This window comes from Nothoprocta perdicaria, unplaced genomic scaffold (assembly GCF_003342845.1).
Source record: "Nothoprocta perdicaria isolate Ctin4 unplaced genomic scaffold, notPer1 scaffold_266, whole genome shotgun sequence".
NCBI classification, from domain to species: domain Eukaryota; kingdom Metazoa; phylum Chordata; class Aves; order Tinamiformes; family Tinamidae; genus Nothoprocta; species Nothoprocta perdicaria.
In genome coordinates, this window is record NW_020455495.1 from 838397 (window position 1) to 861412 (window position 23016).

The 23016-nt window shown below is 39.0% G+C and overlaps 1 protein-coding gene across 1 annotated transcript in view; it reads left to right on the top strand.

The window, feature by feature from the left end:
• Positions 1-13698, top strand: part of SUSD1 (sushi domain containing 1) — a gene marked incomplete at its 5' end in the record, with an annotated part of 41524 nt that extends 27826 nt beyond the window's left edge. Inside the window, 5 exons of the mRNA XM_026040781.1 lie at positions 2672-2765; positions 3848-4103; positions 7534-7573; positions 10207-10300; positions 13124-13698. Of these exons, the coding sequence (XP_025896566.1) occupies positions 2672-2765; positions 3848-4103; positions 7534-7573; positions 10207-10300; positions 13124-13262 (623 nt within the window). The remainder of the gene's footprint in view (positions 1-2671; positions 2766-3847; positions 4104-7533; positions 7574-10206; positions 10301-13123) is intronic.
• Positions 13699-23016: the final 9318 nt, after the last annotated feature.

The following is a 23016-nucleotide window of genomic DNA, read 5'->3' on the forward strand; positions in this document are numbered from 1 at the left end:
CCTGCCCTACACTGAGTTCTAGGTGTTAGTACTGTTTTTTTTTTTTCAGTGTAAATCTTTAAATTTGGACATTCTGATAACCTAATAGCAGATTTAAAACAAAAACAAAAACAACAACAACAAAAAAACCTGTTGGTCTATGTTGCATATGGAAGAACTCCTTCAGAGGGCCTGATTACAGTCCTTTCATTTATTATCATTATCATTATTATTATTGGTTTGTGTTGTTGTGATTTGTTTACGCTTAGTAAAACAGGCAGGGAATTTTACATGTGCTTAATGTTTTTCAATATTTGTATTTCTTGCCAGCAATTAAAAACTGCAATAGACTCCAATCTTGAAAAGCAAATATGCTTTGCAGATTTTACTTCCTTCAGCTTACTTTTTAGGGATGATGGTGGGGTTTACTTTCATTTTTGCATAATTTCTGTAAAATTTTAGAAATAAAATGTCCTCTTGCACTGCTAGCCTGAAAAATAATGCAAAGCCATTGCATCCTGTACACATTCTGGTTGAGATTTCAGAAGAAATTCTTACATTCTCCTTGGGAATTGGAAGACTCCCAAGGGAAACAAAGCATCTCCTGATGGTCCTGGATGCCAAAGGAAACAAAGATGTGAGAGAGGTACCACTTAAGTGTACCCTGGTGGAATGCATTTTGCTATCTGGGTGCCCACTGGCAAAGTGTGTGAAGAGGAACCTGGAATTTAGAGGAAGTTTTCATGGCTCAAGTTACATTTGCTTAAATTTGAAAGGTGCAGAAGATGAACAGGTTGACTGTCACATGCTCTTCAGGCTAACCACATTAGTTAGAAATATAGTCTATAAATATTCAGCTATTTGTATTTCTAAAATGATTGAGCAGACCTTCATTTGGTAAAGACCATTCTTAAATTCCTATTAATAGGTAAATAGGTAAATTCCTATGCTTGCTTGCAGCCACACTGAAAGCTTCATTGTATCTTGAAATTCTATTTTAAGTCATTTTTGCCCTGTCTTCTCATAGGTAAAAAGCTACTGTAGATCATTGTGGCTTTGCTGGATGCAAATCTTGTTCTTTTTTAAATCTGGAACATTTCCATGCTGATTTTCTCTGCTGGTAGTTTTTTTTTGAAGTTAAGCTATCAGAAGAATTCATCTGGCTCAGTGCACTTTCAGGAGGTTCTCTTAAGGAGGATTATTACGCAGGCAAGATAGAGTATATTTTCCTGTTATCTTTATACTGTATATGTTATGCTTAAGCTGTTCCTTTCCCTCAATGGTGTTACCTACTCAAATTTATTTTAAACTGTGATCATACAGGCTCTCAGGTTTCGTTTTGGCAGACTGCGAGGATCAGCCTTGCTTCCTTCTCTGGATATTTCTTGTAGTCATGCCGTGCACTGGGTCGACTCATCTTTGTTGAAAACTTAGCCAATAGTGAAATGGTTGAACCTAGAATTTCTGCAGTTGTGTTGGTACTGTTCCATTACTGAAGTCTGTCTGTTATGCCTTTTATAAGCGCTTTTTATCAGTTACTCATCTGTACACACCGGGCATTTGTGTCATGAAATTGGTTTAGCACTGATTTTGTTTAATCTTGGAGGAAYTCCTCTAATAACCTCCTTGCAGCCCAGTATTCCTGCTTCCAACATGTTGTATATTGCTAGCTCTCTGCTTACCAGCTCTTTACCCACTTTGCTGTTTTTCTACCAATGCTGATGTTCTGCTGCTGAACAAAAGATTTTCCGTGTGTCTGCATGTAACTCAGCCACTCAGTTTCTACTGTTTGAAAAATCCATGCATCTCAGCAAGGATTTGTCTGGTGTGACTTTGGCAAATCTGCATTGGTTTTTATTTTTTGTGGTTTTTTTCTATGACTTTGGTTATTCTTTCTAACACTCTTCTGAAACCTTCATTTCCAATGTAGGAGCACTGCATCAGGTGCTCTGGTCACACACACCAGCAGCAGCTTGGTAGACCAGTTCAGCAAGCCTAGTTCAGTAAATAGTTGTAATACCTGTAAATACTTGTGCTCGTTCCTTCAGGCTGCCTTCTCAGCTGGACACACTGAGGCTCTTTCAGTTTTACTTGGAGGTGTTGGAAATGGAGGTATTTGACATTACCATAGCGTAACATTGCCACTGCAACAAGTAAGGGGTCTGTCACCAAGTCCAATCCCATTTAAGAGACTGGATATTACTGCCTGACTACGAGCAATACGTAGGGAAGTTCCATGTTAAAAGTGTTTTGAGCCCTAATAAATTCTCATTTATTCATTTTATTTCTTGCCGTTGGCCTTGTGCCCAGTGGTTCATCTTCCTCCAACCATTTTGATTACTCTAATAAAGAGTATTGCTTCTTCCCACAAATCTTTCCTGTCTAATTTCTCTACAGTCTATCATAATTTATGGGTATTTTCATTTTTCCCAGGTAGCAAATGTAGCAAAGGATCTGAATTGGGGTTGGCATGACGTCACGTTCATGTTTGCCCTGTGATTTTTCTTTGTTTGTTGTTTTTCTTTTATTTTAAATCAGGTTCCCTACATTAAATACAGACTTAAGCCTTTGGGGTTTGAGGCTCTGTCAATAGCGGATGTTTGGGGAAAAAAAGAAAAAAATAAAGGAATCTTAATTCTTGAAATATTTCTAAAGCCTCTCTGAAGTTGTCGTATTTGTTTTAACCTTTTAGATCCTCCATTCCCAGATGTAGAGTTTGTTACAGCTAAAGGTTCCGTGCCCTTGCTCCGACTCCGGAAAGCAGATGATCAGAATGGCCCCATCAGGTTTGTCTCTGAACATTCTTTACCCTTTCAAAAAATATTCTGCAGATTTATGCTTTTTATATATAGGAGCTTTTTGTTTGGGTTAGGTTATTTTTTTATTAGCAGTGGGATAAAACTGAGCTATGACTCACAGTTCTGCTTCCCTTAGTGGGATACTATTTGGCTACAGACTCTTACCCACTTTCTGGACCAAAAATCTGTCCTTAATCGTTCTGAGTTTTTGTTGTTTTTTACCTCTAGCCACAGTGAAGTCACAGTAGATGTTTATTAGTGTGTGCACGAGCAGTTCTACCCCTGTAATTTTTATTTTCCAGTGAATTTGTGCATCCAACAGAATTATTTTATAGGAGACAGAGGAAATTAATAACAAAACCTGTTTTTGTTTTCTGCATATTCTAAAGTACTGTGTTCATGTTATTGTATTACTGCCAAAATACATATTTTTGGGGAAGAGATAAGATTTACATCATAGTAAATACTTCTTGTGAAAAGAGGGAAATGGTGATTGCAACTCACTAAAGCAGAAATACTTAAAAGCTAGTAATATACGAGGAAATTGCTGATAYAAAAGCTCTGAGAAATACTCTTCTGTAATAGAGTATCATAGGCTAAACTTTGTTTTAAAAGGTATGAGGAAAAATCTAATAATTTTTTTAGAAAACGGATCCTCTCCTTTAAACAGAAAAAGACTTCCTTCTAGGAAATTCTGAGCAATAGTTTTTAGAGGCCAATCATTAGTTCTGTTTTGTCAATGATCAGATGTCAATACATCAGATGAGAGCGGTGGGAATCCTATAGAAATTGGATTTCATGCTCAAGTTAAGATGCAATAACATTTAAAATCAATGTGCATGTGATAAGTGGAACCAGTCTAAATTGTGCATGTCTTACTCTTTGTACAAAATGTTGTTGAACACTCTGAGGGAAATATTCTTCTATAAGAAAAGTTCATATTGGACATCATTGATGATTAAAAACAGTTAAGAGTGTAAGGAAGAAAAAAGAAAGTGGAAATATAGTGAAAGTATGATGCTTAGTGCCTTAAACTGAGGGCTAAAGTTTACCTTTTCGTTTTACTCTAGTTTCTATCAGGTGATTGTGCTTCCCCTGGGTTTGCAGAACACTTTTATTTGTGATTCATTTGCTGCTGCAACTTTCTTCAGCAACACCACTGACACTGAGGGATATGTGGCAGCTGAATTTCAAGGCAAAGATGTTGCTGATAACATGTCAATCACACTTGGAGACAGACATTACTACGGAAATTTTTATAATGCTCCTTTAAAGTTGGGAAAAGAGTATTCTGTTTTTTTGAGAATCATAAGCGAGTGGAACAAGGTAATGGATATTTTCAAAATTTTCCTTTATACCTGTGGAAAGAAATGTAACTGTGGATAGAGCAGAATTTTAGCTCTGTGTTAAATTTTTATTATGTTGAAAATATMTGTAAATTGACAGAATGAGAATAAATCTGAAGCATCTTTAAATAACTGTTGTAATTCCTTACGGATATTCAGGTCATTGTTATGTTGAAGTAATTCTGGTTGCCAAAAGGGAAACAATGGAAAGAATTAAAGATGAAGGGCCAGCTCTGCCCTCACTAATTGAAGCTATGTCTTTAAGCCAGAACTTAGTGAAGGAGGTTTGTATTGAGAAATCTGAAATAACTACCTATCAATGAAGAATTTTCTCATTTTTGAGTTTAATGCTCCAGAGCCAAGTGTTGTAATTCTCCAAATAACCACRTAAATACATATTTTATCATTTCTGTTACATTTGAAGTAGCAATGAATGTTAACTGCACTTCACTTGGAGATGGCTGGCTGGAAGACATATTACTAGCATGAATTATTGGGTTTTAAATTAAATATTTATTTTAATCAGATACAAAGCTTCTAAAATGTACATTTCTCTCAGCTGTTCAGTGTGTTTCCTCTCAGGATGTCTTTATTCCACTGGTTTTCCATCAGTATCCATCTCACTGGTCTGCAGCTGATGTTTAATGGATAATTGAGGTGTCAGCAGCATTTAGTTTTTCCTAAGTGAGTCAGATGACTGTGTTTTCAAGGTTGTCTTTGTCCGGACTATCAAATAYACATCCTGCAGAGAAAAAAATGTTTGTGAAAAAAAGGGGTTTTGTCTGTAAGCAAAAAGCAACGTGGCAGAGCAAATACTCATTTTTTGGCCGCTTGAAGATCTCTGCAGATTTGGAACCCGATTCCTAAACCTCAGTAAATGAAAACAGCTTCTAATAATAAACATAATTCTGCCTCAGACCCAAGTAAATGAAATAGAGCAAGTAAATATATGTCATTTTTGTACTGGTATCTATTAGTATGTGTGCATCATACTTTTTATGTGGCATCTACTTTCAAGTTTTTAATAAATCAAGTAAGGTGGTTCCTGATCTTGATATAAACCTGTCATCTGCCACTAATTTCAGGTTAATAGTCTGAAGGAACCAGCAGAAAAATGGCAGTGAAGGGCACTCAACTCATAAATAGTCTTGTTATCCCAAAATAACCTGGAATTTGGAGTTAGGCCTATGTATTTTTCAGCAGAATTGGCTCTGTGGAGCAGGATTATTGTATGAGCCAAATATATAACAAGTTTACCCTCATTAAGCTTTCCTAAGTACTTCTTTCGATTTGGTTTATGTCTCCTGAGATTTTACGCATTGGTTTCCCTGGCTCTTTCTCTTCAGCATTTTATAATAGGAGGAAACATTTTACTTTGTCATTTGTCTTGAGGCTTTTCAAGCACTGAACAGCGCAGATTACTTATGCATCTGTTCAGATGCTTGTTATGCTGTTACTARGTTATATTTTCCTACTACTTCATGAGGACCATTGTCCAAAGTTGCCAGATATATTTTCTAGACCAGACACTGATTTAATGGGATATATGTTACTTATAAAAGTGACAGTTCAGTTCCTTCTATTTAGAATGCACCRAGTCATTAATATACATCTTCCTTTATGTTTTTGTTTCTAGAAGAAGCAGGTGAATTTGCATTATGTTATATGAAAACACTTATTGGATTTGCAAAGACTGGTCAACTCTGATTCCTCATTTTCTTTCTTTGAAATGGGCCTTAAATCTATGGCACAAAGCTGCTGGTTTATCTTCAGTTCTTTTGCTGGAATATTTTGTGCAATTGTTAGTATTTGTCCTGAAAGTAAATGGTGAGAATTAAGATGTGTAGTAGCAATTTAAACTGATTTAAGATTAATTTATTTGGAAAAATTTTGTACAACTTTAATGTTGGCATCAGCTTTTCTGGTGCAAACAGCATAGGCATTATAACAAAAGTTATATGCATATAGATGATGTGAGACTGACTGTCTATGGAAAGTGGAGATCATTTTAGTACTTTATTCTGKTTTTTTTTTTTTTGTTACATTTGGTATTTTTACTAAATAAGAGCTTTGTATAAAATCAGTCATGTACAAAAGATGCTTGAATATTTGCAGGGGTAATCTGTCTGATAACTTTCCTAGAATGCATGGGGGTTTTGCAGGCGTTTTCAGCTGCTGCTTCATCAAAGGAAGGGTTATAAACTTGTTATAAATCTGGCATCAAGGGCAAGTAGTGTATGTTGTTGTTGAGATTCCTAGGAAGTCTATTAACTTTTTTCCTAGGTGGGGGAGGACTGACTTTTTGCAAACCTGAGGGGGCTGAGGAGGTAGTTGTTCCAAAATGATGGCACTTAAGCAAGTTACTAATAGGCTCTGGTGTTTATTTGGCAGAWTTTTTAAATCCATTCCTTATTCTTTTTTCTTGCTCTCTTAATAGACATTCCTTTCTCAGTCTTTTGTGTTTTTAAATAGCTAGAAGATTTAATATGAAAGCTTGTCTTTAGAAACACAGGGTTAGGCATGCAGGCACACAAAAGGAAGAATAAGCATATAAATGTTGCCCTGTGCTCTTGTGCAGATGCTTCATACCTTACRTCTTTGATTTCATGAAAATACGTCATTATCCTGGCAGCTTAATATATTTTTCCAGAAGCTTTCATGAGCGATGCATTACCTGTATTCCGTGAAAGTCTGTGAAAGTCATTTAGCAAGAAAACCTATGCAGAAGCACTCCAAAAATAAACTTCCCAGTAATTATACAAGAGACAATAGAATTTAAAATAGAACAGGCACACACATGTGTTTTTATGTTATATGAAACAAAAGGGGATAAAGGGTACACAGATGCCAAGACTTGTGGAAAAACAAACCTGTTAAACAGTTAAAGGAAGAGTTTTGRTAAACGTTTGTTTAGATACTGTGAATATGAACTTTTGTTAGTATTGATAAAAAWCCTTTAAAATTAATTAAAGTGCAGCATAGTATTTGAAAACCTTGTAATTAAGTATTGTGTTTTAGCATATATATGCTACACAAGAATAGAGTACATTCAGCCTTACCATTTTGTAATTACTGATTTTTTTTGACCACACAACTTCAAAGATCCTTTTGTGTAATAGAAAGCAATAGAAAGCAATAGAAAGAAAGGAAGAGTAGAACTATGCTTCTGTCAAGCCATTTTATCTTTACTGATTTCAGAAAAGTCATTGAGTAACTTTTCTTCATTTTCTTAGTACTGAGTAACTTACTCCTTACTAAGTTACTACCTCCTGTTATTGGAGGCAGGGAAGAAAGAAACATTCTCTATAACAATAAAATTAAATATTTGCCTGGCTGGTGAGGTTGTAAATGATAGTATTTTTTTTTCTGTTCTGAAACAGTGATTTAAAAAAATATATTTTCATTTTCAGGTGAGAACACAGTCCTGTGCTATTTGGGCACAAATCAAAAGTAAGTGCTTTTTTTTTTTTTCTTTAATGAGAAAACAGAAATCAAAGCWTGGTTTGGTAACATTCTAACATAAAGTTAATAATTGCTGTGGCTATTCTTTCATTCACTATCAGTAGCTGATTCACTTTGGGRATTATAAAGCAGAAATTTTGCTGTGCACTTCAGTGTTTAGAGGAGAAACGTTTGGGGCATCACATTTACAGCACTGGTTTTGTGACCAGGATTTGAAACACAAAAGAWAAAGGTAGTTTTAGAAACTTATTTTGAAAAATACAGAAAAATGTAGGAAAATATCCTTTCTTCTGTATTAGGAGGAACCATCTTTGCCTATTGCATCAAATTACAGGAAAAGGCAAATATTCACCTCTCCTAACAAAAGAAGTGGCAGCCTGAGAGTCCCTTACAAACTCTAGAGTCTGGATTTGAAAGGCCACATGTGGAAATGTGCTAAGAGTTGTGCCACTAGGAGGTGAGATGATGATGTCTTTGAAAGGGTCAGTGTCTGTGGTGCATCTCCTCTGCTACTCAGAAAAAGCCACATCTGACTAGTGTTATTGATCTGCCAGGGACAACTGTAGGTGTATTTCTAGTTGTTTCCTCACACAACTTGGTTTATTTGCTGCTCTATTTAGAATATCATCTCAGCAGCTTGTTTTTATGAGAAATTCTGCTAAGCTTTCGTGAATTTGAGGTCTGTTCTGCTGGTCCAAAGTGGCAAGAGCTGTAAAGTAACAGCAGAAGGGCAGAAAACTGCCCTCTTTGAATTTTCCATTGCCAACTTATAGAGCACTGTGAGAAATTGTCATATATATATATCATAGAATCATAGAATGCCGAAGGTTGGAAGGGACCTCAGAGGTCATCGAGTCCAACCCCCCTGCTCACGCAGGGTCACCTAGAGCACGTGGCACAGGGCTGCTCCCAAAACATATGTATGGCAATCTCCCATAGCATATATATATATGCTATGGGAGATTGCCATACATATGTTTTGGGAGCAAAAAGGTGAAAAGATGGGCTTTGCAAGAGGAAAGTAGGACGGGACAGGCCTTTACCTTTGTGTGTAAATCTGCTTGTGTGTAAATATTGGAGAGACTTCTAAGCAGACCGTGTTCTTGGCTTAAAGAGACTTGTACACTTGGARAGGCTGGGAGTATTTTGGCCTGCTGAATCCTGTAAGGAGTATTCCAGTTAATTCCACTTGTGTGAAGGACAGTTCTGTAAATCGGATCTGAAGCCAACTGCACTGTTTCACATGCCTTTCAGACAGCACTTCGCATTGCTGGATAAATTGTTGTTGTAAAAATCATAGACACTCTTAAAAGTGCCCTTCCTTTTGTCGCTAATGGTTGCCTGAGAAGAACTAATTTGAGGATTTTCCAGAAAACGTATTCTACAACRTGTGGGGAAGGCATTTCTGTAGTTTTTAGGAGGACTGGCGCCTGCTTTCATTTACATATGGCAGCTATCATAGTTCAACTTTTTCCAAAACCTGGACGTGCTTGGAAGTTAAACACATTTTCTCATGAGGTCCCTAACTGAAACTGTTTTCTTTTGCAAGCTTTCCCATGATGTGGAGGAAGTGCAACATCAATGCAAGCCTTCCTACACCAGCAGAGTTGGGCAAACTTTTAAAGTTCTCTTAATTGCTTTATTGTTATTCTCATAGGTGTTTTTGTGCTTCAAGCCAACCGTTGAAAGTGGTATGGATAAATCCTAGCCTGCTTCTTATACCTGTGCCTTCAGATGAGCCAAAAAAAGGACATTCACTTATATAATAGAGATCTCTTCCCCGATGGCTCAGCATTTGGGTTCTCTTCATTGCTGTATGCAGTTATTTCACTGAATAAGGAATTTGCATTTCTTTTTGCAATAAATTTAGCTTTTGCTAAAGCATCCAGTAGTTACATGTGCTAGAGTTAGCAGGAAGGAAAGGTGTGGAATATTGCAGGAATAAGATCCAGTGACACARATGTCTGTGGGAAATCCAGAAAGAAAGGAGTAACTTTCACCTGCTACTGAAAATGTCATGAAGGTAGAAGGRTCAAGTTTATGTTTGTTCAGGTGCCTTTCACAGGTTGTTCTTAATAATTCTAGTGTTGTCCTCCTTAAATTAGTATAAACTTTCTGTTCAGAGCTATGTGGCTTTTGGCATGGAGGGCTTGGGTAATACTGTTACTGGCCAGGTTTATTTATATAGTTTTTCCTGAGGGAAAAAAAAAAGAATGGGGAAAACAATACATGAATTKCAAGAATGATGAAAGAAAATCATCAAGATGTTTAATTAGGATTTTCTGGCACCAGAGACCACCTTGAYGTATGACTGGGATGGAAATTGCCAGTGGAAAATGGAGAAAAATTTGACACAGAGTATCAGAAATTAAAAGGAAAAGATAAACAGGAAAGGTGAGGGATGGCGAAATGTGATCATTTCTGAGAAACACACCATTTAATCCTACTTCCTTAGCTGACCGCTSCTACTGAATAGTCAGATCCTTTCCTGCCTGATGGGGCAGTCAGTCTAACCCGTGAGATTTATTAGAATTATTTAGATTCGAGCAGATTCAGCCASTAAAGCCTCAGACTGAAACTACACCTTTGCTCACTTAAATTGTTTGATATTTTCCTTTCAGATTTACCGCCCACTCCACAATACGTGACTGCTGTTGGACTAGGGTCGGTTGCTGCCGTCTGTCTTATACTATTCCTTTCTTTCTCAGCAGCACGGTATGTAATTAACAGTTARTTGTTAACTCCAGTTTTGTAGCTGTCCCGCTGAAAGCTCACATGTTTAACTTTTCAGTCTTTCTCTCAACTTTTATTCTTTCTCACCAAACAGCTTGATTAAAGTCTCCTGAGTGGTTAGGAAGCTCAATGGTCCATCAGTGAGCATGAATTCCTCTGGAATTTAGTCCATTGAGTGAATTGATGCTCCTGTATCTTTGACCTCGAGGAGGGAGCATCTGAAAAATAAAGAACACACCTGAGTAAAGGAGGAATCCAGGAAGTGATTAGTGCCAGAAATCTAGTTCAGAAATGTTTTGATTTAATAGTAACTGAATAAATGGTGTTTATACAGCCTGCTACTGTAAAAGTAAAGTCATGCCAAAGAAGTGTTGCTCTGCTTTTCTTATTTATGGAACAATTTTCAATCTTAACAATTTTATTCAAGACATCTAGAAATGCACTTTTTCAGAAATGGTTATCTTTAACAAAAGAAKTCCTAATTGGAAATGTGCTGGAAGTCTTGTGTTTTGTGATCCTTTGTGTTTTATCTTCATGTAGGAACAATAATTTTRTAACTTGCCTTTTTTTTCAAAAGTAAAACAAATACATGTCTTTCAGTAGTTGTTTACATTTATGTAAGTGTAAAATTTTCTGATAAAAAGAAAACACCTTTCCCATTCCTTTTAATATATTTGTCTCTGAAATATATTTGCCTCAGAAAATTGTTCTCCTGATTTATGTTCCTCGTCCTATCAGGAGAGTAAGGCCTGGGGGCCATGAAGAAGTGCAGTGATCAAGCTAAGCAGTGCTTATCRAGCAGTGATCAGCTAAGCTGATTATTTGGCGTTCAGAAGAATAGTGTGCAGGAGAAGCTTTTCCTTAAAAAGGCTAGTGGGATTGCTTCTGTTTTTCAGAGATTTAATTCAATTCTTACAATGTAAATCCACAAATAAAGCCTCCATGGTCTCTTTCTTTTCTTTAAGTAATTAGCTAGCAAAGAGATTTCAGATTTTCTTTGGCAATAGGATACAGTCATAATCTTGGGCTTGCAATCGTGATTGCCTTTATGTTTTGGAGTAAGCTGTCAGAATTAGCTTTGGACACTCAAGACAGGGGACAAAACTGGCCCGTGTCTTAGCTAGCGAGTCCTGGCAGATGGTTTGCAGCAGAAGATGCATCATTAGGGCGCTGTGGTCTGAGAAACTCCTCAGTTATCTCAGTTTCTGTGGCAAAAATGAGACAAAGAGATGTGAATGTTTGTTAAAACTATGTCTAAGCAGTTAGCATCAGGCAGGGTGGAGAGCTATTTTAAGATAAAAGACAGTAAGAATGGAAGAAACTCATATGAGTATGAGTCATGAATGAGGGCAGAGGAGCTAAGGTCCCCATCTTCTATCTCAGTTTTCTTTTCAAAAATAGTGAGAGCAAAATCCTCAATTATTGTCCATAAGGAGTTCAGTGTATTTTGACAGGGACCATGCTGTTCTATCATGTAATATTATCCACTGGGACTTGTAACTCAGCAATTACTTGCTGTACATGTTGCATACATGGCATCATATACAACATATACACATGTTACCATGTGTATAGAAACACTTAAATGAATTCCTTTGCTTTAGAGGGGTCAGACAGAATCCTTGCAGAAATTAAAGCTGATCCATCCCCTGTGGGAGCCAGAGGAAGGAAAATACATGTGCAAGATGACCATTCCCAGTGCTCGGAAGAAATCCCTGTGATGTTCATAAGGAACAAAGAACTTGTTTATTTTAAAATAAGCATCATCTGGATCCACTTCTGAATGAAAATGCAATTTGGAAAACATATGAAGTCAGCCTTGTGTCCTGTCTAGTTTTTCTAAGACTAGGGTCTAGTGTGGGCACTTGTGCTCCAAGAAAGATGGGGCATAATGAGAGGGACAGACAGAGAGGGACAGAGAGGGACATACTTCCTCCTCAGCCAGGAGGAGACTGAGAAGGAATATAATAATTCACAAATACACAGAAAGCGATTACAGAAAGACCAACCTGTCCATGCTGAACAACARTATGAGTAGCATTGTTTCTAAATGAGACAGCACTGGAATAAATTGCTGTAAAACCGTGGCACGTGGGTGGTCTGTAGGAGCAGGTGAAGCAAACATCTGTCAGGGGCGACACAGCTACAGATAATCCTGCCGTGGGGTCAGGAGAATGGTCTCAGATTATTTCTTGAGGTCCCTTTCAGCTTTTGCTTCTGTGTTTTCTGTCACAAAGGAGCACTGTGTTCACATGCCCACCAGCCTGCCACATGTCTGCTGCCTCCAGAACTGTGTTATCTCAGAGGGCCAGGTTGTGAATTCCTGCTAGCAAACCCACGGGCAGCAGCCTGATCTGTTCTCAGTGAATGCAAGTCTGGCTACACAAAGCACAGAGGCTTTCACTGAATGGACTCATAGATTTTTGTCATTTTCATTTACAAAATGCATTAATAGCAAGATGCTTTGTCACACGTTCATGTTGTTTCATTCAACCCCAACTGTCACCTCCTCCTGTAGATGTTGTCCATCCAGATATGGAAGCACAGAGCCAAAACTATGGCCATGTGCATTGTACACTAGTCTTGTCATGGCCAAGGTTGACCCAGGTTGGGTTACCTGTCAGTGATCTGACACTCTGAAATGCTCCACACCTAAATTATCAGCACCTCATGTATTCAAAACCCATAGAAACTCTCCCAGTTATCCCATCGGCATSAATGATGTATGTCCTGTATGGTTTGTGCTTTTGTCTTGCATGTTTTTGAAGTATTCTTCTTTTAACTGTATTTTTTCCCTTTCACCAGGTCCTTTCTAGATAGCACAGCCCGCTGCCCATCTGCTGCTTTAGCCTGTGAAGCTGTACATTTATCTGCTACCGCAGACACGACACAAGCAGGGATCACATCAACCTGCCCAGAGAATGAAATTGTCTCTCCTCTCTGATGTGTTGTCCCCAAGAGTCAGCACAGAGAAAATCCAGCCTCCTTACCAAAGTCAACATATGTCAGATATAGGTGGACCTGTGCAGTACATATGTACTATGATATGAGCAACTGAGATGCGTTTGTTACTAGCAGAAAGCTGATTTTGTCTCCCCTTGTTTCCAGGTAGTATGATGTGTAAAGGAGAACATTTCCTGACCATCGGGTGTTTATCAGACATCAGTACCCTGTGTTTTGGCTACAGGCTTTAGCTGTTCTATCAGGGAAGACTGATATGAGTACCTGTATTTACTTTATTCCATAAATAATCCCTTGATCCCGTAGATACTGTCTTAATGATCAACTGCTCTGTTAGGTTCCTTAGGATATACAAAATGGGAGGGGATATTGTGAGGGAAAATACAACCCTTCTACCTGAAAAATGCCTATTGTATATCCAAGTGAAAAAGGTAGATAATTTACATCATTCACTTAAGAGTGACATTACGTCAATAACAGGTATTGAGTTGTTAGCCATGAAACTATCACCAACAGATGTGTTCCAGGGATATACTGCAATCATTGCTGATAGTGATTAGCAATGATTATGAATAATACACTTATCTGTAAAACCACATATGGTTTGCCGAAAAGCTGAGGAGCTTTCATGGCTTAGGAAACTATTCTAAATAAGAAGTTACCTGTCTTGCGCAGTTTTCTTAATATGTTTTTAGAAATAAAGTTGAGTAAAGCCGTTAAAGTCATTCGTTGTTAACAAGCTGGTATGCAGCTTAGATTCAGGGATAAAGTGCCTGTAATTACTTGTATTTTTGTTCAGAGTTGCTTCAAGATTAAAATATTAGAAAAATAATTCTGTTAACCAGTGAGATAAAGAGCWGTTTTAGTCATTTCTATTTCCATGCTATGTTTTGTATTTCATCACTTTGGATATACGATATCCTTTTGGGAAATTTCGAGTATTTCTCATTGCTGTTCACATTTTACTTTCATATGTGCCTTCTTTCCGGGTGTGCAATTCCCTTTTTCTCCTGCTGCTCTTAGCCTGTGAGAAACTATAAACAGCAGTTCTTAAATAAGGGAGAGCTGAAGGGACAGAAAATGAGAGAATTCCCTTCTCTGTGAAAAAACTATATGCACCTTTCCTTACACCTGCAGGACCAGGAGTGTAAAGTCCACCCTAACCAGTGAATATGTCTGGAGAGTTGTGTTGTGCTTTATCTTTCTCTTCTATCTATACCTGTTTAACGTGGGAAGCACAACAAAATTGTTTAGCTTTGTCCTCTTTGGATAATTCTGCAAATGTTCAGACTTCTGTTATCTCTTTCAAAAATGTTGTTCAATGGCTGTAGTTTTTTTTTTTTTTTAGAAAAAGGAAAAGGTTTGAATATCATGAAATTAAAAAAAAAAGATTAGAAAAATAGAAAAATAGAAGCAGATTCTTAAAATTTTCCTGTACTGCTAGACTAAAGAACCACATTAAATTACAACAGCCATACTTTTATTGTTTACAAAAAGAGACTTCTGCAGTGACTGAATCTGGTTTAAGAACATGGCTAACGAAAGCCAGTTCTCTTGTGTGTCCATCAGGACATAAGCCCTTATCCTACATACTTATCCTTTTCTAGCATAAGGGCATTGTTCATATGCTAGAAAGGATGTCATGCAAAGCTCAGCTTTGTGGCTTCTAATTAGCTAGACCTACAAAAATATTTGGCTATGATGGGGCAGTTCTAAATAGTCTCACTTGGAACAGGGCTTTGGAGTTAGGAATGTGTATGTAAAGTACTTTTATTTTTCATTTTTGCAGTGTCTATTCACAAGCTAGTGGAACAGTAGGGCAGCCCTGTATTTTACAGTATAACATCTTAACCATTCCGTCTGTACCACTGACATGATGCTGTCCTCACGTACCATACATTCCAGTGATTCAAGAAATGTCTCTAATGACACTTCACTKCTCTTCCATCAATCAACGCCAAAACTGTCTTCTCTGCCCCACCGCTCAATGTTTTTGCTTTGCCATTTAGAGTGCATGTTCCATTCCCAGCCGCAAAAAGGTGAGCTTATTTGGCCGAGTGAAGCTGCCCTTTTTTTACGGCTGATATGTAGCAGTTGCTGGTGCCGTGCTGAGGGAGTGCCATACTGAGAAACTGTTCGGTTTAGACACACAGCTATRTGTGCAGCATCTCAGATGTGTTTTTCCTCTGTAGAGAAACCAGCAGATTATTATCCTTACATAATTCTATGTGAGCGTAAGTCAAACTTTCTTTTTTATCTTTATATTAGGGACGTAGCATGCAGGCTGTTGCAAAAATTCACTGTTGTGCAAGTAAGGATACGTCAGGTGAAAAACTCATTCYAAGATATACTTCCTACTACATATCACTGAAAGGTCCTTTAAGTYTTGCTTGTGATTTATTTAGCCGTAATAGAGGCAGCCAACAAAACACCTTTTTTGTTTGTATTAGAATTGATAGTCTCAGTCAATTGTATAGGGTGTACAGGTATAGGGTGTTGTTTCCCAAGCTGTCAGTGGCCACTTGGTGGCCACTTTGGCCACTTAGTTTCCTAAATTCTTAGGAAAGTAAGTTTAGATCAGAAGAGAACTTTGGAAGCTCTCTTCTCCTAAGATTTACCTAAGATTTACCATTACCTTTTTAAGATTTACGTGTTTTCAGTCACCATTCTTTTTCCTTGGGTTTACTGTGGTTTTGCATAGAGCCATCTCGTAGTCAGAGAGCTTGGCCAGTGGCTGCTGTGAGCTGGCATGGTCTGCAGCCCAGATATGTGTCTTTTCCTAGTGACAGCATTGCTAGGAAATTATGAAAGTTTCCGTGCCAAACCACTGGTCTGGTTAAGTAAAATGGCACCTTTATACACAGAAAAAGGCAGACATCCTCTCAAGTTCTTTCTTTCTCTCTTTTTCTCTTTCTCTCTTTCTTCCTCTTTTTCTCTTTCTCTCTTTCTTCCCCTTTTTCTCCCTCTTTCTCTCTTTCTCTCACTCGTTTCTGTTTTCCAGAAAGGCTGTTTTTGTTCTTGTAATCTGTCAACTGAATAAGAAAGACTGGTTGTTTATTGGGGTTTTTCCACACCGAGGCAGCACAATTTGCATATGTCAAATGCAGTTTTCTGTTCCCTGGTTTCATTATGGGAACACCACAGTCCAAAAAAATGAGACACACATAAAAAGGCAGAAAGAAGTACAGAGAGGGAAAGATATTTTCTCATTTGCCTTTTAGTATAAAAGTACATCRAAATACAATTAGGATTTCACAGCACAGGTGGAAAGGTTGAGTATCTGCCCCTTGGAGTACAAAAATACTAGCAGATTTGTGAGCAACAGAGAAATGAATAAAGCAGTAAAGCCATGGGTGTTTATTTCACTACCCAGTAAAGGTTATTTTCCGAAGGCCCAGCTCCTACTGACTTTAATCTGGAGGGTTCAGTCTGAAGTATTTCTCAGCAGCCCATAGCCTGTATGCTGTGGTTTTYCTTTGATTTTGATGACTTTTTACATAAAGGTTTCCCCGCAGTGATCACAGAGAGCTGGATGGACTGGYGAACCCTGTTACATGGGCTCCAAGCTGACGGGCACAAACTGGTTGTCCCAATAGCCTGGATGAAGCCGTGGGCAATGAGAAGCAGGGGATGGATCAGCCAGTTGTCAGCTTTACCTCCTGTCCGTGCCAGAAATCCCTGCTTTGTTTGTCCGTTGGACAGTGAGGATTTGGGGAAGTTCAGTTGTGCTTTGCACTTTTGTGAGCACTGGCTTTCTCCATATATTTTAATTCCAGGTAAGGAATTGACCAGTCTGTTCATATCACTTGGAATCCTCATTGAGATGCTAAAGCAGAACCAGCTGAATATGAAGTGAGCAGCAATTACAAACATAAGCTAAGAGGCATGGAAATAGGGCTTCAGCAGATTCCCCTTTTTGCACCCTACCAGTCTCCTGCAGGCAAATGGATGGAAAGGTCTTCTTTTTTTGTGTGATTAAGCAGTTTATACCAGCATGCTGATCTGCTGAGAGTTGTGTGGCTACATCAAATCTGGCTTTATCCATCTCCCTTAAATACTCCTTTATTCCTTTTTTTTTTTTTTTTTTTTTTTTTTAACCTGTATGGGATTTCTCTGAGAGATACGCCACAAAACGTGTACTAAATCAGGCATGGGTCTTGATACTACGAGGAATTCCAATATTTCTGCCGCAGCTTTTCATGTCTTCAGTTTCCTTTGAAATTATGAAGTTTCCCAGGTTCTCGGTCTATGTCAATGTCAGCACTGTTCCTTCTTAAGTTAGTGGAATGATGTGTATTTACAGTAGTTTAGAGCCTGGTTTTATGTTTTGACTCAGGACAGAGGACACCAGGGAGACAACTGAAGTGTCCCTTTTCGCGAGGAGACTGAAGCAGTAGGAACCAGATTCCTGGGACGGTCAGGGCAGCTTTCAGAGAACACTTAGCCAGGCTGTTACCAAACAGGAAGTCGGTGTGAGGTAAAGTAGAAGGGAATTTCCAGCCTTATGACTTCTCTGCACTTAAATCTCTGCTTTCCTTTGTTGCTTGAATACGAAATTTCRTCTTACATTGTTTTCCTTCTTAAAAGCTATTCCACTGAGCAGTCAAACAGTGTTTGAGTACTATTGCTCGAGTTAGTTGAGTTATCCTTTTATACTCTGTTGTACTTCCTTTTTGGACTTTGGAGAGGTCCTTGGAGAATCGAGGACTTTCTTCATCTTGCATCCCTGTCAATAATTGCTGCAGAAGGACTGATCCATTTTCTTTTGTGCAGGCCAGCTATGCTCTCTCTGACACCCAAAACAAATATTTCATAGTCCAATGATATAACTTACAATAAGAACCAATTCCAGCTTTCTTCAGGTTTACCCTCCAAAACAAAAGAAAGAGTTTGAGAAGCGTGTTGCATTCAGAGTAACAAGATAAGGCATAAATGACAATGATTCTGGAGTCACAGGAAAAATCAGAACACTAGACAGAGAGTCCTTCAGCAAGCAACCATTCCGTCTTAATATAAGAAGTGATTCAATTTAATCCCACTTAGATGTCATTCCGTTTTCCATTTATTCATAAACATGTTTCAGCTGCTGACAGTAARTCAGTATGGTAGTGAAATATTTTTCGCTTCAGGCTTTTTATTTGCTACCTGGAACTTCTCTCCCCATTATGTTTTCCTTTTAAGTCTGCCTGGGGTATTGAGTAATAGCTTCCTGTGTTTATCTGCATCCTAAAATGCCTTCTCAGTTTGGGCAAAAGCTCTGCAATCAGGCTTTGCTTTTCATGGGAATAGTGCCGAGGTGAAAATTACTTGAAATGCTTTGGCACAATGTATGTAAACAGAGATACCTAAAGAGAATTTATTTTACAGAAACACTGGCCCTCCATTCTCTGAAAATCAGGTGCATTTTTTTTTTAAGATTTCCAAAGTCTCAAGTCCATTTTCAAAATGCTGTATCCAAAGTCTAAGAACTGTGGTCTACTTATTACACTTTATACCCGTATTCCTTTCCCTAGCTTAGATCTGGTTTTCTGTGAACAGCGTGTGGTGAGATCAGTTCAYCTGAGTTCATTAATATAAGATGAATGCTTCTCCTGCCATTACTCTTTCTTACTTAGTTATTAACTTACTGTTTTCTAAATAAAAAAGCCTAATGCAATCAAGCCATCTCTCTGTTTCCMTATAATGATGTTTATCCCATAGGCACTGTAGAGGTCATTCTAGAGCAATAGGAATCACAAAGACATCGTTTTGTGATTTTAGTGGAAATTGGCAACTGAGAAGGACTTGAATTTAGCCTCTATTGTTATCAGCCCACAGAAAGTCTACAATCGATGCTCCATCCATACACAAAGAAATATACAATATTAAGGAACCCACTGCACGGTTACTTTCCTCTGTTTCTCTGCAGGCAAACAGCAATGAAAATCTTGGATTGCTTTATTCGTATGTTATTATTTTCTTGTATATGACAAAAGTTGAGCTCATTTAACAGCAATGCTTAGGTTCAGTTAAGAGTTGTAGTCAATCATGATATAAAAATCCAAGGAAAACGAGGTTTTGTTGGGCCCAGCATTCACAGGTCAGCTTATTACTCGAGCTTCCTCAGTATTCAGACTGTCCCCTGTAAATGGTTAAAACTATAGAGTAGTGGGGKTTTTTTTTAATACTCATTTGCAGTCTTTTCATTCTTAAAACCTGTTATGAGCATCTGAAGATCAGCAGAGCCGGAGCTGGCTGTCGTAGGGAATCACAGAAGCATTACTCACCGGGAAGGAGCAGTGACATTCCCTGAACCCAGATCCCTCAGTTCATGGAAAATAATAAAYGCAAGTGCAGGCTTTCGTTAAGCATTCATCTTATTCGATAGCTGCAGCCCAGAATGAGAAAATATCAGCAGATATGGGAGAGCCCAGGCAGACTTGGGCTTTCTCCAAGGGATGTGTTTTCCCACCGTTGTGCTCTGGGAAGGAGAGCACAACACTAAAAACCCGGTGAACTTGGGACGCRGAGCTTTGTGGAGCGCACAGGAAAAGATTTACAAGCCAAATCTCTTCTCGTATGGCTAGAGGAAGCAGACAGGCAATGCAGTTACACTCTAACATGCTGATCTAAATATAAAGCCAGTTTACAGTGGAGTTTTAAAGGTGACCTTCAAAAACTTTCTGTTTGTGGCATGTTCCTACTCTTGCACATTTTTACCTTTCCAAGATGGGCGCTGAGCCTGCAGGTAACCACTTGCAAGGCTCTGTATCAAAGGTTGCTGACAGGAGGTCCTTGCATGTGTTGCTTCAGTTTATTACCATTTCTTGTGAGTATTTTACATTCTAATTTTGCTGTATTTGTCTGGCTCTGGGAAAAAATTGCTGCATTTTCCTGATAAGTGAGTAATGCAGGTGAAATTTATGCTTCAGTCTTTGCATTTCTCAAAAAGGAGGTTCTTCTCACGGCTGTGGGAGTTTGGCCACCAGCTGTTAGGAAATCACAGGCTACAGACACAAGTCTTTAAATTGCAGAAGCAGCAGGTTTCTGTCCAGCCATCCCTAGKCACAAATCATTATAATCAGTCCTTGTTTTTTTTTTGAGTAAACAAGCAGCTTTCATAACCGATAAAATCCTTCCTCTTCCTACTTTTGACATCCTTAAGCAAACATGTTGTTCTTAGACTTTCACTTTGTTACCTTTTTTTATCTTGCATTTTTTTGCTTACATTCTGTATTTATTTCCCTGTGTCTTTTCCCAGTGGAGTCAACATCCTGTGGGAACCTAATATTGTACTTTTTCATTTTTGTAGGGAARAAAGTAAAAATGTTTTGTTGCTGGAGAAACAAACCTAGCCTAACTAGACACTAGGATATACATTGCATTTATGTCTTCYAGCCCAAGGGATAGATTAGGATTTTAAACTGTCAAAATGGTATGACATTTACTCTTTTATTCTGTTCCTCTCAGATTTAAAATCAAGACCAAAAAGGTGCATGAATACTCTTTAAATACAGAACTTTCAGAATCAGCAGAGGAAAAGAAAAAAAGAAGTGCTTGTTAGCATTATACAATTTAAATCCTTATCTTAGATTTTGACAGCAATTAAACTTTTCTGATTATTCATGAGAAATGACCAGTCTAAGAAAAATCGTGGGGAGAGTTCTTCTTTAAAAAGTACAGTGAACAGGTAGATTATTCCACAGTTTGTAAGGATCTTCTTGCTGCCAGGTTTTGATCAGCCTTTCCCTTGGTTCTCTGCAAATTGCCAGAGCAGCTAAAGGTACTTTGCATTAGTAACACAATAGAAAATCACCTATTTTTCTAAAAGAGGAGTAGAAAGAAGTGTAATGGATGAACTGTATTGTTAGACATTTTTTTTTCTGCATTCATTTCTTTCTTTAATTTGGAGCAACTTCTCCTTTTTACATAGGAAAAACCTCATCAAAACCYAGGGTTCTTTCTTCCCTTTTGCAGCCAGATGTCCTTTGCAATGTTTCCTCCGCTGAGGAGCTGTGGTTAGCTATTGCAGAGCACATATCCCATAGAAAGCGAGTGTGGRCGCTAACTCCTATCTCTCCTAACGGGGGATTTAGGAGCTGTGCTGTGCGTCACGGGTTGAAGCACTGGAAACAAAATGAGAACTGCTGGACTCCCAGCTCCGTGTCCTGGGCATGAATTTGGACRTTGCCATCCCCCTCTTCTGGTAATCATCTCTTACCTCTCTTACTTTATACGTCCTGCAGTTCTGTGCCTGCAGTTTCTTCTGCCCATGAGGAGGAGCAAACAGGCTCTGGCAGACCCCTCAGCTTCCTTCCTTACATGCAGAAATTGCCATTATGGAAACGTGGCAGACCCCTCAGCTTCCTTCCTTACATGCAGAAATTGCCATTATGTTTTACAGTGTCTTGTCAACGCCAAGCAGTGCTACCAGTTCCCCTGGTACCTCTGGGCTAGCCCCAGAGCCAGCTGGTTTCCTCAGCTCCAGAGCACCGTGGAGGAGCATCGGGGCCACGGGGACCCATTGTGGGACCTCAGCACAGTCACTTTGCCTCATTTTGCCCATTCCTGCACAGAACGAGGCAGCAGACACAGACTCCAAAGGCACCAGGACTACCTGCTACTTCGTCTTTGAGCTTCCAGTAATGTTCCCAGCACTGCAGCTTGTGCATGATAAACATCTGAAAGCCTTTTGGGCTTAAGCTCTAGGACCATCTTTTTGGTTAGGAGTGAAGCTCGCAGGAGCTACAGGGGTGTTGTAGGGGAAGGGACACCTATTTCTGCAGAAAAACATGGAGAGATGACAGGGAGAGAGAGACTCGAAAGAACATGAGTAAGAAAGGGCCCACCTTCCTCAAGAGACAGGCGAAAAGATAGCAGAGGAGATCTGGGAAGACACGGATACGCTTTTTGTGATTGTTTTTATTGTTTGCTTTTGTTTTGTTTCACCATCCATCCCTTTATGGTCAGCTGTAGGGATGTGTTTTCAGTCGTCAACTTCAGGAGYTGTCTGGACGAGTCATTTGCAGAGTCAGCAGCATGTGCCCACGGGCTGCAACGTGACGGGAAYGCTGGGGGGCAACAGGAGAAATTGTTTTTCCCCTGAAAAACGATTCCTTATAGGGAGTAGTGCAGTGGGAGGAATGGGGACAGCTGAAACAGCCTTTGGAGGTCAGATTATAAATAGCTTCCCCTGAAAACATGGAGGGATTTTTTTTTATACTTGGAGAAATGCAGAAAATTTGCTCCCAAGCAAAGACAAGGCCCAGGGGGAAAGCAGTCACCAGCAGACACTTTTCAAGCCCAGTTGTCAGGATGCTCCTTTTAAGTCCTGTCCTCTTTGTACCACAGCAGTCTTGAACTTGAATATCTGCTCTTGCAGGGGAGGACCACAAATACCACAATCCTAGAAAAATACACCCTTACTTCYCCATCAAACCCTGGTCAAGGTAGGTACCTTTCCATGAGGAGTGCAAGTKGCCCGTTGCTCAACAGGATCCTTTTGAAGAAACAAGACTTTCTCCAGCTTTTTCTCTCCAGGCTGCATATTTGCTTCATTTCTATATCCAAGGATACGGCAAGCGCTTGTGCCCTAGCAAACCGTGTGAATCAGGAGAGCCCTGGTCTGCAAGGGGCAGCGGCGCCTGCTCTGCTCCCGCMCGGAGCGTCGCCCGCTCCCCTCCAGCGTGTGCAGGGCCTGCTGATAACCTGCTGCCAGATCGGGCTGCTCCAGCTCACAGCTCACGGTTTTTAATTAA